This window comes from Solanum lycopersicum, chromosome 1 (assembly GCF_036512215.1).
Source record: "Solanum lycopersicum chromosome 1, SLM_r2.1".
Taxonomy (NCBI): Eukaryota; Viridiplantae; Streptophyta; class Magnoliopsida; order Solanales; family Solanaceae; genus Solanum; species Solanum lycopersicum.
Genome location: NC_090800.1, coordinates 18895381 through 18913129, shown reverse-complemented (window position 1 = coordinate 18913129; position 17749 = coordinate 18895381). Strand labels below are relative to the sequence as shown.

Here is a 17749-nt window from a genome sequence, read left to right as displayed (position 1 = left end):
TTTTTTAAAGATTTATGATCTAAAATACGTTATAATCATTTGTATCGCTATAAATTATTTCAGTTAAGATATAAGAATAATTTGAAAGTTAAGTTGTTTTCAATTTAAATTATAGAAATGTATATTTTTAAAAAAGTGTGCCTTGATATAGAGGATGTGAGAGTATTATTTTATTAATATATATACTTAAATGGAATGATATTAAATATTATTTGGTTTACATTATAAATTTCAAGATGATTCTCTCTCTTAATCATGGGTATCTAGTCAAAGACCATGTAAAATGATACTCAAATCACTATAATAAATAAATAATTTAGCAGCACAAGTATTTATAATCAAGCGTCTATATAATGTCTTTAGACATTAAAATTTTATGGGAGTCTACAAGATGCGTTTAATTTGAGTTGAGATTTTATAAATTGTGTTCAACTCAAATAAGGATTCTTGGAGGTTACTCAACCCTAAATTCTAATTTATGCCTATATAAAGGAAGGGTACTAAATTCTCTTAAAAAGCATCTCGAAAATTTCAAGATCTCGAATACTTCACAAATTGATGGAATATTCATATAGAGATCAAATCTAAATCATCCTATTTAGTGGCGTAACGGCCCTCGGATTATGTCAATCTTAGGAAAGTAGAATCAAGGGAACAACAAAATTGTATCCGCTATCTTAATCAATAAAATTATGTTTCTTCATATTTTATTTGTATGATTATTTATTTTTCATATGTTTAAAATTTGTTGCAAACAAAATTGGCACGTCCAGTGGGACCAAATCTGCCCTTCATCTCTTCTCTCTTAAATCTGAAAATCTGAAGCTGCAAAGGTGGAAGAATGAGTACTTCAAGCCTCGTCATTGAGTTTCATAAGTCTACCCTCTGTCAAGCCCTGAAGCAGGGGGCATTTGTAGACATTAAAATTTTGTGGGACTCTACAAGATGCGTTCAATTCGAATTGGGACTCTACAAATTGTGTTCAACTCAAATATGGATTCTTGGAGGCTACTCAACCCTAAACCCTAATTTATGCCAATATAAAAGTACTAAATTCTCTTAAAAGGCATCTCGAAAATTTCATAAAGAGATCAAGATCTCGAATACTCCACAAATTAATGGAATATTCATATATAGATCAAATCTAAATCATCCTAGTTCGAGAAATACGCCACTAACGGCCCTCGAATTTTGTCAATCTTAGGAGAGTAGAATCAAGGGATCAACATAATTGTATCCGCTATCTTAATCAATAAAATTATGTTTCTTCATATTTTATTTGTATAGTTATTTATTTTTCATATATTTAAAATTTGTTATAAACAATATCGTTAAAGTATTTTAACAATTCTTAATATAATCACATAAAGCTAAATATTTTATGATAATAATTATTGTGACTAAATGAAATTCTGTTGTCACTAAATATTTCTTTTTTTGGATATGGTAAATGAATATTGTCATGGACAATGTGAACATTGAAGTTTCAAGGTATTTTGGTAGAATTTACCAAGAAGTGATAAAACAACTAAAAAATACATATAGGTCTACATAAACATTCAACTTGTTTATTTATTACTTAAAGTCAACAAAGACTTAAGGAAGATTAATAAATTTAGTGTCTTCAATACAACTTGAACACAATTATTTTCTTCATACAATGTCTTCTATTTGCCCACAAAATTGGAAGAATGATGTTTTCTTGAGTTTTAGAGGTAAAGATACGCGTAAAACTTTTGTTGGTCATCTCAACTATGCTCTAAAACAAAAAGGAATTCATACATTCAAAGATGATGAAAGATTGGAAAGAGGAAAAACCATTTCACCTGAACTTGTTAAAGCTATTGAAGAATCAAGATTTGCTATTGTTGTATTCTCTAAGAATTATGCATCATCCACTTGGTGTTTAGATGAACTTGTGAAGATCATGGAATGTAAAAAAGAATTAGGACAAACTGTGATACCTATATTCTATGATGTAGATCCATCACATGTAACTAAACAAAGTGAAACTTTTGCTAAATCCTTTGCTATACATGAGGAAAATTTGAAAGATGATGTTGAGAAGGTGTTATGCTGGAGGGATGCATTTCGTCAAGCAGGCAAAATAGCTGGATATGATTTGCCAAATGGCTATGACGGGTAATAGTTATTATCTCAAAAAGTTACTTTTGTTGTTGAAAAATATTTGATTTAGTTGAGATAATAACTGTTAGTTGAGTGATTATCTGAGATATTTGCTTAATCTTTTTCTTATTCATGTCAGTCAGTTATACCTTAACTCCAATAGTCATTCAGTAGCGTTGGCTCAAACTCTGTATTTATGTAGTATATATATACAAATAATCTATTTTAGTACGCAGTAAATAAAAAGAATTGTAGTACAAAATTCATTAACTCAAAATCCTGGCTTTTCTCTTGCCAATAGTTAGGGCAGACTATGATTTTCAGTATTGAGGGGGATTCATCATTGTTATTAGGTATTTGATGAAATAGAAAAATATTTCTGTAGTTTGGAGATATGTTCTCAATCAACCATATAAAAATAAGTTATTGGAAAGGAAATTTAAAGGCTTAGTTCATCATTAACTAAATAAATAGCCTACAAGATATGTTTGAACAACACAACTATTATTAAAATCATATGTTAATACTAAAAGTAGTTATACTATCCTTATGCAATCTAAAGGGGAGAAATAAAGGGTAGGGCTCAAAATAAAAATATGTTTTGTTGTGTGTTGGAATATAAGTTTTTCTCTCCTTATATGATTTTGGGCGATCCTTAATTCATTAGCTAGTTTTGTAGTTGAGTTAGGCCTAAGTTCCATAATTTTAACATTTGACTAAGATCCACCCCTCTCCTCTAATGTCTAATCCTCGATGTGCGAGGGGTGTTGAAGTCCGACATTAGTTTTCGATATGAGCTTATGTGTCCTCTTATGTGTTGATCAATTTTCACCTCATGAACTAGGTTTTGGGGTTAAGTTAGACGTCAAGTCTAATTTCTTAACAATATTGTCCTTTCTCAAAGGATATATTTTGTCATGATAATGCGCATTGTTTGTGAAGTCTCATTTCAAGTTGTTTTTGCAATTTCATGTACAGGTATGAATCTAATTGCATTCAGCATGTAGTTGAAGGCATACTGAGTAAATTATGTCAAGTTATTTCAACCATAGAAAATGATTTGGTGGGGATGGAATCTCGAGTGCAGGAAGTAAGTTCATTACTAAGGATGGAAACACTCGATGTTCGTTTTATTGGAATTTGGGGGATGGGAGGCATTGGTAAGACAACAATTGCAAGAGCTGTGTTTGGCAAATATTGGGGCCAATTTGAAGGAGTTTGTTTTCTGGATAATGTTGTAGAAATGCAAAAGACACATGGACTGCAATATCTGCAAGGTGTTCTCCTCTCGAAAATCCTCAAAGTAAGTATAACTATAGCAAGTGTGTATGAAGGCATGAGAATCATAAAGGAAAGACTACGCTCGATGAAAGTTTTGATCATTCTTGATGATGTAATTCAAAAGGACCAATTAGAAATGTTAGTTGGAGGGCGTGATTGGTTTGGTATCGGCAGTAGAATTTTGATTACTACAACAGATAAACATTTGTTACATAATCATGTGGTGGATGAAGTGTATTCAGTCAACTTGATGACTCGCGATGAAGCGATAGAGCTATTCAGCCTACACGCCTTTAAGCAAAGAATTCCAGATAAAGATTTTGAGGAGCTATTAAATCAAGTTGTACAGACTGCCGGTTTTCTCCCTTTAGCTCTGAAAATTCTAGGTTCGTCTCTCTGCGGGCTAGACAAGATTGTGTGGAAATGCACAGTGGACAGACTTAAGGATATGCCAGATGATGTTCTTGCTAAGCTTAAGATAAGTTTTGATGGGCTGAGTCCTTCTGATCAGAGACTATTTCTTGATATCGGATGCTTTTATAGAGGAAAATTGAGGAGTTCTGTAGGGGAAATGCTTGAGAGTTGTGATATTGGATCTACAATAAGAGTCTTGATTGAAAAGTCTCTCTTATTTGTCTCACCATATGACACAATCGAAATGCATGATTTGATACAAGAAATGGCCTGGCACATCGTGAGACAAGGCGACACAAGAAGGAGCAGAATATGGCTTCCCGAGGACATCGAGGATTTGTTTACTGGAAATTTGGTAAGATATGTCATTACCTCATGCATATGAACTGTATGGAACTCATGTCAATCTACTTGCAAGTTTTAATAGAATTTTCGGCTATGGATATGATTTCAGGATATAGTGTTCTTTAAAGGTTATTCTTTTGTTTCCTTTTTTTAGGAGGCAGAAGCTGTGGAGGGCCTATCGATCCCAAGGGATTACGTACGAAAACGGGATATATCATGTTACAACATAAATGAAACATTCAGGAAAATGAAAAGATTAAGGGTGCTTGAAGTAAGAGCAACAAATTTCTGCTCTATTGATCCGATCACTCATCTTCCTAGCAGCATAAGGTGGCTTGATTGGGAAGGTTGCCCTTTAAATTCATTGCCACAGAGTTTTGAACCTTCAAAGCTTCTTCGTCTCGATATACTTGAAAGTACTACACTCCAGAAGCTCTGGTCAATTTCAAAGGTACGATTCTTACTATAGCTTTCCTTTGAGTTTTTCACTCTTAATCAATCTACTTATGAGAGAGGAACAACTTTTCATCATTTAAATAGGATACCACACTTCTAAGTTTAATTTATCATTCGTATATTGTTCTTTATGACATGACCCTATCATTTATTAGTATTTAGTAGTCGTGTGGTTGCTTTTTCGCTGTCATATTTTCTTGCAACCCTGCTTAGATAACATTTCTTTTGAGCTGAGGGTATATCAGAAAACAACCTCCCTACCCCATAGATATAGCAGTTAGGTCTCTGTACATCTTACCTTCCCCAGGCCCCATATGTAGGACCACACAAGATATGTTGTTATTGTGTATCGTTCTCTATGAGTGGTAGAGGTGTTTTATCATCTTCGCTAACATTTTACCATTCTAAATAGGGATTGGACAAACTTAAGGCTTTGTACCTCAGCTACTGTGAGAAGTTGGAAGAAGTTCCAAGCTTCGATATAATGCCAAATTTAGAGAGAGTAAAGCTAGAGGGATGTAACAGTTTGAGAGAAGTCAGCCCATCTTTTGGAGTTCTCATGAAACTCACTTCAATGGAGCTAATTGATTGTCCGAGCCTCAAGAAAATTCCAAGTTGTGTTGAGATGGGATCCCTTAAGAGTCTCAAACTTTCTTGTCTTCCAAAATTGAGGGAATTGCCAGAAACCAAGGGGATGCACCGTTTATTGACGTTAGAGCTGACTAACTGTCAATACCTTGAGAAGCTTCCAAATTTTGATCAGATGGAATCCCTTGAGACTCTCAAACTTTCTTGTCTTCCAAAAGTCACTATATTTCCGCCACCAGACGGAATGCACTGTTTACAGGACATTGTTATCGAATATGTCCCGATAGTAGAGCTTCCAGCATCAATCGGGAATCTTCGTTCCCTCAAACAACTTAGATTAAGTCATTGTAAAGATCTAGTAAGCATTCCAAACAGCTTTTGTTGTCTGAAGAATCTAAGAGCCCTTCTTATCTACAATTGCAAAAGACTAATCTATTTGCCAGAAAAGATTGGTGACTTGAAACTGTTAAAGAAGCTAGTAGTATCTGGTACTTCAATTTCCCAGATACCAACTTCAGTTACAGATCTTCGTGAGCTAAGCTTCTTATCGTTTTCTCGTTGGTCTGGATACAGACAAGGTGCAACTTTTCTGTTCCCGCCTTCATCAGGTGTATCGTTGCCGTTGAGGGTGTTAAAGCTAAAAAAAAACAGGCTATGTAGTGCAGAACATTTTCCAGATGTTGGAGGTTTATCTTCGTTAGCTCACTTGGATTTGACTAGAAATGATGAGAGTACCAATCAACTCTTTCATTACTTAGACATAACATTTTGTGAGAAGCTTGCATTGCCTGAACTTCCGCCATTTATAAAGGAGTTATATGCATGTGATCCTCTAATCTTGAAAAGCATCCCTGATTTCCTTACCAAATATTCAGATCTCTATTCAGTGTCATTCACTCGCCATATCGAGAACAAAGGTGAACTGACTGATTTATTGCTTTTTGTCCTCCGCATGATTAGTGTGGCATCTCAGGTATCAGCTCTCTCTCGTGATTTTTCTGCTTATCCAATTATGTTTATGTTGGAGCTTATACCGGTTTCTTTCTTGTAGTGTGAGAAAAGGCCGCCCTTGAGCCTTTTCTTCCCTGGAGATATAAAATGGAAATGGTTCACTTATTATCGGAAAGAACAAACGAAAAGATTCTCCACTCAACTTGATCCACGTTGGTACGAAAGTAAATTCATCAAAGGATTTGTTTTATGCTTTCGTGTACCATCGGTGATTGGTCAGAACCAGAAATGTTCAAATGATAAATCACAACGAGGTAGTAGTCGTAGGTTCGGATGCACTAAGGTTACTGCCAAGTTAGTGCAAAGATATAACAGGCAAGAACATGATGTACTCCAGAAAAAATGTCTGATTGTTGCTCGCCAAACTTTTTGCTCTCATGGTAGTAAATACTCCATTTGTTTTAACTACATACCTTTTGTAGCATGTGAGAAAGGGAAGAAGCTGCTAAATGAGTATTGCTTCTTCGAGGCATCGTTAGAACCAGACATTGCAACAAAATGGGGGCTTCTTCTGGTGTATGAGAAGAAAATTCAACAGATAGATCAATCAACCATCGCGGTCCAATGTGATGTTGATTCTCCGAATTCTGATCTGTTTAGAGAATGTAATGATGACCAAGGCCACAGAAAAGAAGATGTTTCTGTTAAGAGAAGACGCCTTGATCTTCGTCAAGTGATGAAGGATTCGTGCTCCACCAGCATAGTTCCTGATCAACAAATGGAAACACCAAGCTCTTCTGCAGCACAAAGCTTCCAGCATAGGGATGAGTCATGCTCTTCAGGACAGCCCCAAACTACACAGATCCCTCAAGCTGATGATCCGCGAGTTGATGAAGCAATAGATGAGGCTACCTCATGTGTGGTAGTTGACCAGCCTGACGTTTTTGATGTCTCTCCAGATGAGCACAAAGATAATTCAATGACAACTGGTTCTGGCTGCTCTGTAGTATCCCAACAATTGGAGACACAATGCACTTCTGGAAAATCTCAAACTCTCCGGCTCTTCCCCGATCATTCATGACTTAGAAATATCGATGGACCTCTTGGTTTGCATCCCAACAATTGGAGACACAATGCACTTCTGGACAATCCCAAACTCTCCGGCTCTTCCCCGATCATTCCTGACTTAGAAATATCGATGGACCTCTTGGTTTGCATCCCAACAATTGGAGACACAGTGCACTTCTGGACAATCTCAAACTCTCCGGCTCTTCCCCGATCATTCATGACTTAGAATTATCGATGGACCTCTCAGTTTGCTGGCCCAAAGGCAACAAATGGCAGGATGTTCAAGGTTGGGGTGAAGCTTTTGGTGAAATCTTATGTTTTTCTGCATTCTGGTTAGGTGTGTCCATCTCCTCTTCTTCTTTTTTATCCTCATGCTACCTTTAAGAGTTGTTTGGTAGGATGTACAAGACAAGTATTGAATACGGTGTATTAGTAATACTTGCATTAGCAGTGCTGATATTAGTCATGCTGAGATTATTTCTTATGGAGTGTTTGGTTTGATGTATTAAAAATAAAATACATTGCATAATTTTTAACTTTTCAAATGTGTTTACAATAATACCCTCCACAAATATGATGGAAATGAGTTGTAATACTTGCATGTTGAACACATTCTTGAAGGGTTGTAGTTGCTATCCCCTTTCTATCTTTTTTTTTCCCACTTTTGTTACTTCTTTTGGACTGCTTTGGATGATTTCTCCTTGAGTCGAGTGTCTATAAAGAAACAAGCTCTCTATTTCTGAGGTAGGGGTAAAGTTTATGTATATTCTACCCTCTTTGGACCCTACTTTGTGAGATTATACTGAGTATATTGTTGTTCTTGTAATCTAGTTTGCCTTCATATTTTTGAATGTCAAGTTCAATATACATGTCGACTTATATATTCTTTCTAAACTAACACACTTTCAAATTATTTTTTCAACCACCCCAAAAAAATGTTAGCCACTAATTAAACTAAAATAATCTTTATTTTGACTTTCCTATGATCTTAGTGGCTAACCATGAAGTTGTTACATTAATCTCAAGAAGGATGTTACTTTGCTACCAACTCAACTATGCAACACAAGTCTTAGCTCTATCCTTTTTTTCTTCCAAAAATTAAAATGAGAAAGCTTTGGAAATTTGGGGCAATTGCCTCTACTTGCATTTGCTTTGTAGTCAGCACTGTTGTTGCTGATTACTCTTACGACTATACTTCTCATTCACCATTTTACAACTCTAAGAAAGACTACAAATCACTATCCCCATACTACAAGAAACCAGAAAAACATGTTGAACATCCTCCATCCCATTACTATTACAAGACGCATGCTCCTTCAAAGTACTACAAGTCACCTATTGTAGCAAAGTATTACAAGTCACATGCTCCTTCACAACACTATTACAAGTCACCTATTGTAACAAAGTATTACAAGTCATCTGGTCCTTCGAAGCACTACTACAAGTCACCGGTGGTAGAGAAGTATAACAAGTCACCAGCTCCTTCAAAAAAGTACTACAAGGCACCCGTGCCTTCAAAGAAGTACTACAAGTCACCTTTCCCTTTAAAGCACTACTACAAATTACCAAAACCTACAAAGCACTACTACAAGTCTCCATCACCTGCAAATTAGTACTACAAGTCGTCTGCTCCATCGACACACTATTAATACAAGTTCCCATCCCCATCAAAATATTACAAATCACATTCTCCTTCTAAATACTTCCCATCCCCATCAAAATATTACAAATCACATTCTCCTTCTAAATACTATAAATCACCATCACCTTTAAAATATTACAAGTCACTAGTTTACTACAAGTCTCATCCTCCACCATCAACTTATTATGAGAAATCTCCTTCTTACTACAAGTCCCCTCCCCCTCCACCATACTACAAAAAATCTACTCCTTCCTATAAATCCCCCCCTCCTCCACCATATTTAAAGAATCTACCCCTTCCTTTACATCTCCTCCCCCACCACCATACTATGAAGAATCTACCCCTTCGTATAAATGACCTCCAAGTCCACCATACTACTCACTTCCACCACCCCCATCAGTCTACTAGAAATATTGTTCAATTTATTTCACTATTTCTTTCTCTTAAATCCTTTTCTTCCTCCATAGAGCAACTGCTATTTTCTTTTGAGTGCTTCCCCAAAGGATTGATTTTTCTTTGTTATGTGAGCTTTTGTACTAATAATTATAATATGCATTCTTTTTATATAATTTTTTTTTTAATCAGAAGAGTTCTTCCCTTATAAATAAATGATGTTAATTGCATTCTAAAGAACATATATGTTTCTAGTCAATGGTTCAATATAAGGGTTCAATTAGAACGAATTATTGATTTTGATTTGCCAAACGATATTAAGTCATTTTTCTACAACACATTTTAATGAAAAGATCAGATGATAAATATGAAAAGACATAAAATATTAGATGGCTTATAAAGTAATGTTAATAGTTCCTATAACAGTTGCCTCGCCAAAAGAAGTTGTTTCAAAATTAAAATTCATAGAATCTTCACTGAGATTGTTATTGAATATGTTCGATGGTAGAGCTTCCGGCGTCAATCGAAAATATTTTTCATATTTGATTGATGAGTGGAAAATTTTTGCTACAAAATCTTTTCTTGGAAATAAGTTGGTTTGTAACTTATGCTTGGTTGGTGAGTGGAAAATATTTTCTTGTGTTTAGTTGGTGAATGCAAAATATTTTCCAAAACTACCTATTTTTTGGCTAGAGAGTATAAAATATTTTCTAAGAAAAAAATTGACCCAAAATCAACTCCGTCAACCGATCAGAGATTCAACCCTCAGAATTGGGATATGACTTCGAGATCTAACTCTAAGACCGATCTGGACCTTACCCTGAATTCTGACCCGGAATTCAACATTCAAACTTGGACTCACACCGACCAATTTTTAAGGGCTTTATAATATTTTTCTCTAATGGAATTATACCTAAACAAGGTCGTTTTTATCCTTATCATAGACCCTCTATAAGTCTTTTAAGCCTAAAAGCTAATTGTTCTAAATCATTCTTCAAATTCCCCCAAAACCCTCCAAGTTCTTTCCCCAAAATTTTTCTCTGAAGGTTGAAGAAGAGTCTATGATTTAAAGATCAAGTCTTAAAGTTCACCATTGATTGTGGGATTTTGACATAAAGGTATGATAGTCTTCACATGTGGAGTCCTTTCCCCCACAAGGTTCCTAATTCTCAAATTTTACTAGTTAGAATATCCAATTGAAGTTAATATTTTATACAATATCATTAGTTATTTTCAATTATGATCCAATTGATTGTTTTATATATTCTTATGCATATCCATGAATTGAGATAATTACATGATTCTAAGTTGAATTCACGTGAAACCATGAATGATCCATGATTTCTTAACTATGATCACATGATGAAGCTTATGCACTATCAAAGATGAATTTATGAGGACATGCATATTTCTTTATAAAATTGATATACATGATTTAAGGTTGCTTTGAGGGTAAAACATTGATGTTGTTGTTGTTATTGTTGTTATGAAAGAATTTCTCTCATGCTACTCAAAACATGATTGTGAAAGGGTTTTATCACAAAAAGGATTCATAAGGTTGAAAATTTTTCTCATCCACGTTGAATCAAGATTAAGGAGTTATTCTAATAAATTCTAACTTGAGTTGACAACTTACTTGTTCACTTCCATGGATAATAAGACAAGTTAAGATTAATAACCATTTCGTAAGATTTAGGCTTAGCAGCGAGTGGACAAGCATCATTACCCATACAAAGTCTAAAACATAAAGAAATGACATAAAGGAAATGATAGGCTTGTCCTCAAAGCTATGAGGACTCACAAATTCTTCAACTCTTCTTGATTCTTAGAATCCTAGCCTCCAAAAAAACTCAATCTCCGAAACCCTATATTTGATTAGAATGTAGGCAAAGTATGCGTTAGTATAAAATGTATCAAGCATGATATCTATCATAATTATAAGAGCATAAGACAAGGGTTAGTCAATATAAGACATAAACCAACATCATATGGTTTACTTCATGAACAATAAGCAAAGTATCCGACATAAACCTCATATACACATCATTCGACTCCTAGTCATCTATACCATATTCTAAAGCAACCTCAAAATCATACATGTGTAATGCACGAATAACATTCCATTATACTACCAAAGTCAAGTATTTCTTTTTGGTCATTTTAATCATAGTCTATATACTTGGTTTAAGTCTTTAAGCTTTTCTGCCAAAAGGGCATCATACTTCTAAGTAACCTCAAAGCACACTTGTGCAATGCATGAAAGGCATCCATACTATCCTTCACACTAAGCATAACCTTGAAGTAATCCTAGTCATATTTACCCTACATTGGTCTCACTATTGGATTACTTTCATAGCTAATGGAATCTCTCACCTTTACTCAACTATATCAAGGAAGGCATTTATGGCACAAACCTATCTCAAATATCTTCTTTAATAACCCTAAGTCATACTTGTGCAATGCATGAGTAGCACCCCATAATACTACTCATGCTAAGTACCACTTTTAGGTACTCATACTAATACTTCTTGATTTGGAACCTAGTTCCTCTATTTAACTTAAGAACACTATAAGGTACTCTCTAAGCGCATCTTAGTTCATCTCTCTTTAAACCTTTGAACACTGTGAGTGTCACAACCCTAAACCATACCCTAGAAGTTAGGGTACAATCTTGGACTGTAACTGGCGTCGTTGAACTCTCGGAGTTCTTAGACCAGCCTCTTTCATATCATTCATTTCATATACATAGTGAAAAGTAGTGGATTTAAAACTTTTCACAAAACATAAATAGTCTTCTAAATCTCTTTCATATAAAAGTAATAGGAAATACTAAGTCTCAATCTCATTATCTTAAGACACAAGAATACTAAGGACACGGCCCATACTTCAAAATACGAATATAGAAATACTTAGTCTATTATAATACTTTGAATGAAAACATAAAAGACACATATATGCCCTCGCGTCAAGTGAGGACATACTTCAACTTCTCTTGAATGATCTTCTAAGTCCAAGTCTTCACTTCTCAAAGCTCCTCACCTACCAAGAACTATATATATAGAAGTATGGAGTTAGTACAACTACATGTACTAAGTATGGTTGTATGCATAAAAATCATGAAAATGGACTTTATTGGAAATATGCATCTTTTCATTTTTTTTCAAAACATATTTAATCAAGAAAACATCATAAATTAATTTAGAAACACATGAGATACTTCTAGCATATGATTTCCTCACTTAAGTCATCCTAAGATTCACTTAAGTCACACAAAGAGAGACCGCTCATATACCCTCTCTAGATGTGTCTAAACCACCCTTCACATACATACTTACAAAGCAATCATAAACATCAAGGTAAGATTCTTCTACCAAAGGTGAATTCTAAGTCTCACTTGTGTGAGTTGTGAAGCGACAGCCCATACAATTCCTTACACACACACTTAAGAGATCCTATAGACTCCCTAAGATAGAATCATGCTGACATAATACACCAACACATAGATGATATGACATTCTCTTCCCAAAGGCTATCAAAAGACCTACTTAAGTAAATCAAGAAGATAACGTCCATAGTGACCTCTTCAAGATTACCTAAATATTCCTTAAGATTACCTATGGCTTAGATCATGTCCACAAAATCAACCAACTTCCCGAACTAGAGTCGTCCTCAAGACTTCCAAAGATAAGACATGAATAAATCATCCCTTATGCCCTCTTCACACTTTAGCTAAGGAATCCTTAAGTCACTTTTGATTAGGTACTCATTTATTTACATACTCCTTAACATAATCCATTAGTTCATTAGATCATTAAGGCTCATACATCACATAACGGACATTCAAGTAATGGTCTTGGATAAGACCTAGGGACTCCACATAACACCTTCAAAGTCTATTGTGCAATGTCTAGATAACGACCCATACCACCACCGAAGCTCCATAAACTTCTCAAATGCTAATAGGCATTCCATATGATGATAACAACCAATAACCTACATAGACCATGATAGCAAGACATGGAACCGGAGTTCTATCCTACTCCAATGAGGTTGTTCTACTTTCCAATGGTAGAACTTAGACACATCCCATGTAGGCACATGGTTAAGGAATATGAAGGGCATACTTTGTATTCTAGTCTCATACTTAACTAGAACTACTTTCCCTTACCATACTCACTCGGTGCTAGCCTTCGTTTTATAGAGTAACTCATACATTAGGTTCACATAAAAGGGTTCCACATCAAGTTCATTAACCCAATCACTTTTACCCTACCAAGGAAGGTCTACTAGGTTTACCTCACAATGGCGACAAGAAGCTCATGATGACTTTCCTAAGGATTAATATGATGCCGTTCGAGCTAACTAACCTTAAATCCATCATTCCTTTACTTTGAAGGATACCATTACGGCTTACGCTTCAAAAATCTTAACCTTACCCTTAAGTCAATGATTTCACATAATAGACTCTCATATCATAATTTAAAGTCACATGTCATTCATACATTCAAGACTAAGAGTTCTAACACCCTAAATCAAGATATCACATATTCATAATTATATATACATCAGCAAGAGGTACAAGTCAACCAAGACAAGATACCACATACTTCGCTTTTAACACATAATACAAGTTATTCTAGAATCACCTCTAAAACAACCTAACATCTTCAAGTCATCATATATATCATCATAACATTATTAATATAATCCACATAGATTCATAAGTCAATTAAGAATAACCAAGACTTAACCTAACACTATACTCATAATGTCAAGTCAAAGTCTAACATGATCACTTAAGGCAACATAACTAGAAGAATACATATACGGCTATATAACTTCACGTGTAGATAGATAATGTCATGCTTCACATAATCAAACTACACAAATGGCCACATAACTTCAAGTAGTTTTCAATAAGTCTATGCTCATAATATTTCATAAAGTAACGCCGACAAGGCCAAGTCAATTGCAAGTAAAACATGTAACACTGCCACCATAAGTGGACCATACCAATCACAATAGAATCGAACTATAATTAATATCAAACTAAAGAAATCCAGGCAGCATACCTTCATTCCCATATTCACACTTCAATTCAATGTTAAATCGTCAAATTCAATATCACAAGGCCCTTACCCAAGGCCATAACCAACAATTCAAGCAATAATCATAATATCCAATGAAATCTCTATCAATTCAATCTAGGTTTAACAATCTAGGATCAATTATATAACAATTGAATACAATTCTTATATCATTAGAAAGCACATAAGAAACTACATAACAATTCATCAAGTAACCCAATGAGTAGTCAAAACTAGGGTTCATCAATTTACATGGTGTTGATAGGTAAGTTATGTTCAAATCATCAATACAATATCAATTAGATCATAATTCAATGTTTAGAAATCATTTATGCAAGAACCCATGGTAGAATCATGAAATTGGACAATTCACTTTAGAAAACTTTGAAAAACATGTTGAGAGTTGGGCTCCTTGATGAAACGAGTTTCAAGGATCAAAATCATAACTCAAGGATGATAATTCTTCACTTTTATGAAGAATTTCGTCACATAAACCCCTCGCCATGCTGCCTCTTCAAGTTGGACTTCAATGGAGGTTTTGGGATATTTTCTGAATGTTTTGGGTTTATGATTTTGAAGAATGAAGTCTTCCATGTGATTACCCTTTATATACTTAATTAAAATACCCAAATTAAACCTTTAATAACCTTCCATGACTTACTTTATAAGCGGGGTGAATTGGTAGTAGACAACAGCCTGCGCAGGAACACAGGTGCGTGCGACACCTGCCCTTGACGGGGTGTCACAACTACGACGGGGTGTCACAACCCTCCGTGTTGGCTACAGCGGCTGGACAAGATCCTTTCCCTCCCATGATTAATTACCATCGACTAAAACCTTTGACGGGGCGTCAACAGGCCTACGAGTCGTCGAAGGCTCTGTTGTTTGGGGTCTTCCTGGGACTGCCATGCCAACAGTTTTAGGTCCTTCCTCAAGGACCCTTTGGTGGTCCTTGGGGATAATTTCCCGGATGATTCCAATCCAAATATTATTTTCTATAAGTTTAACACCTCTCACATGAATTTCATCCAAAACGAAGATGTAAAACTTGACGAAACTCGCCTAGACGTACAAGGTCAACTCAAGACATATCTTTCGAACACCTTGGACGTTCTTGGTCGTTTGACCTCCAAAATTCACGAAACTTTAACCACTGCCTATACTTGATATATAAACTCTATTAAGAGCCTTAAAACGCCATGAAACACACATAAACACATAGAAACATATTTTAGATATTTAGGTGACTTAGTCGTCAAATGTCTTAGTCGTCCCTTGACGTTTGACTTCCAACACCTCTAATACTTTAGCTACTGCCTATATACTATATTTTAGACATATTTAGGACATTAGAACATAATATCAACATGTTAGGCTCTAGTTAAACTAGGTCATCTTCGGGGTCTCACAATGAGGTACTCTCTTAAGCACATCTAAGTTCACTATTTACATGGATCCTATGAGATACTTACTTATGCATGTCTAAATCCATTTATACTTGAACACTATGAGATACTCCCTTGAGTATGTCTAAGTTCCTTATTCACATGGACCCTATGAGATATTATCTTAAGCATGTCTAAGTCTTTTGCACTCTTGAACACTATGAGTTACTTTATTAAGTAAGTCTTAGTTCCTAACTTTGGAAAAACTCACACTACTATGTAACATCTCCCTCTTTAACTTGGATATTCCTCGCATCAACTAGGTGTGAATCTTTTTTCTACTTGGAGCCCAGACCCTATCTGGTGTGACACTCCATCTCATTGTCTATTCACTTGGAGTCAAGCATACACCCCAAGGTTTACTTGTTAAACCTTGCTTGACACTCATGTCTCATAGAAGGATGTCCTTGACAATCAATTCATGTTCAAGTGATTGTATCACTTTCATCTATCAAGTATTTATGGGGTAGCTTAGGTGAGTATATAACTTTCACCACAATTCTACTTATTAGACTTATCTTCTCATTTAGACATTACTTTCAAAGCCTTAACATAAATAATTAATCACATTAACATCACCCTGAAGCTCTAGCTATTATGATCACAAGTCTTACTCTCAAGGTTTCTTTCTTAATCTCTTCTTTATACCTAGATTTCAAGGTATTTTGATAACATATGTATTACTAGGTGATTCTAGTCACAGTTTTTGATAACATATTTATTACTAAGTGATTCTAGTCACAGTTAATCATAAAAATTCAAATTCAACTTTACATGCCAAGATTAATCATATACAATAGAGTCTAGTTTAATTCATGATTATATGATCCTAACTTTGATCAATTACTACACATGTCATTGATTTAAGAAGATCACTTATGAACCTTCAATTTCACCTCTAATGGCATCAATCATGTTCATCAACTTAGACTAGGGTTTACCATAGAAAACACATAAATTCATCATAATATCATAAATTCAATGCTAATACAATCATAATTAGGAAATCCACTAGATTGGAATCATACCCAAAACTTACCCACGATGTAAGAACAAGTCCAACTAGAATTGGATTTTTGACTTCATAATTGGGGTAATTGGGGGAAACGAAGGGGCTCTATGGATGGAAGAACCCATGGATAAGTAAAGTACACATACCTTGATTCAAATCCCTAAAGGCTCATCCTCCTCTAGAGAGAAAATATTTGGAGAGTCATATGGGGTCTTAGATGAATGAGTTAATGACTTAGTTTTAGGGGTTTATGTGGTTAATCAACTAACCGACCTCCCTTAACCCCTAAGTAAAACAATCTTATCAAGTTCCACAACATTTGAAGCTTGGAAATTAATTTCTTAAAAAGGTTAACAATATTGTTTGATAGTTGAAAGATCATTTGAGATGTAATTTTGAGGAAAATCTACAATAAATATCATTATTTTTATTAACTTTGGAAAAATAATAATTTGGTTCCATCGTTGATATCATTAAAATTATGCAGAAACTTTAGTACACTAATAACACAAAGTTTGTATTCTTTTCTTTCTTTACATGCACATGTTTATTTGGGTAATTATATTATGGATTAGTGATATTTTATTGATCATAATTTATGATGTACTTGAAATTGAAATGGTTACATGGTTTTGTTTTTAATTACGTGATTATAAGTAGAAGAAATAATGTTGGACAAAAATATAAATTAAGATCGCTTGACAAAGAAATTCTAAGGCCATTTATTTCAATATTGGACAAAAATAAATAGAACAAACGTACATAATCTTTCATTTTAAAAAATAAAAATTATCTCGTATTTATTACTCATATTACAATTTAATTATTTTGAATTCATACTGCGTAGCGCTACATTCGGGGAAATCCACTCCTTATAAAAAAAATTCATATTCAAAGCTTAAATTCAAAATCTTTCATTAGAAAAAAAGCAAAATCATCC

The 17749-nt window shown here is 34.6% G+C and overlaps 1 protein-coding gene, 1 long non-coding RNA gene and 1 pseudogene across 2 annotated transcripts; 2 read left to right on the top strand and 1 right to left on the bottom strand.

The window, feature by feature from the left end:
* Positions 1-1549: 1549 nt before the first annotated feature.
* Positions 1550-7825, top strand: LOC101254517 (disease resistance protein Roq1-like). Its single transcript, XM_004228761.5, has 5 exons — positions 1550-2142; positions 3106-4177; positions 4322-4618; positions 5036-6184; positions 6263-7825. Exons 1-5 carry the CDS (start codon positions 1661-1663, stop codon positions 7241-7243), a joined length of 3981 nt encoding a protein of 1326 aa, XP_004228809.1. The 5' UTR covers positions 1550-1660; the 3' UTR covers positions 7244-7825.
* Positions 7826-8259: 434 nt separating this feature from the next.
* LOC101254826 (extensin-2-like) lies at positions 8260-9280 on the top strand (annotated as a pseudogene).
* A 2748-nt stretch (positions 9281-12028) lies between these two features.
* LOC138340812 (uncharacterized) lies at positions 12029-17033 on the bottom strand. Its single transcript, XR_011213663.1, has 2 exons — positions 16837-17033; positions 12029-12314 (listed from the first exon to the last, which is right to left on the bottom strand). It is a non-coding gene; the product is annotated as an uncharacterized lncRNA (long non-coding RNA).
* Between the last annotated feature and the right edge of the window lie 716 nt (positions 17034-17749).

Coding starts and splice junctions, on each gene's coding strand:
- LOC101254517 (XM_004228761.5), top strand. CDS start 1,661: ATGTCTTCTATTTGCCCACAAAATTGGAAGAATGATGTTTTCTTGAGT. Junction 4,178..4,321: donor ATTTGTTTACTGGAAATTTG/GTAAGATATGTC, acceptor TCCTTTTTTTAG/GAGGCAGAAGCTGTGGAGGG. Junction 6,185..6,262: donor TGATTAGTGTGGCATCTCAG/GTATCAGCTCTC, acceptor TCTTTCTTGTAG/TGTGAGAAAAGGCCGCCCTT.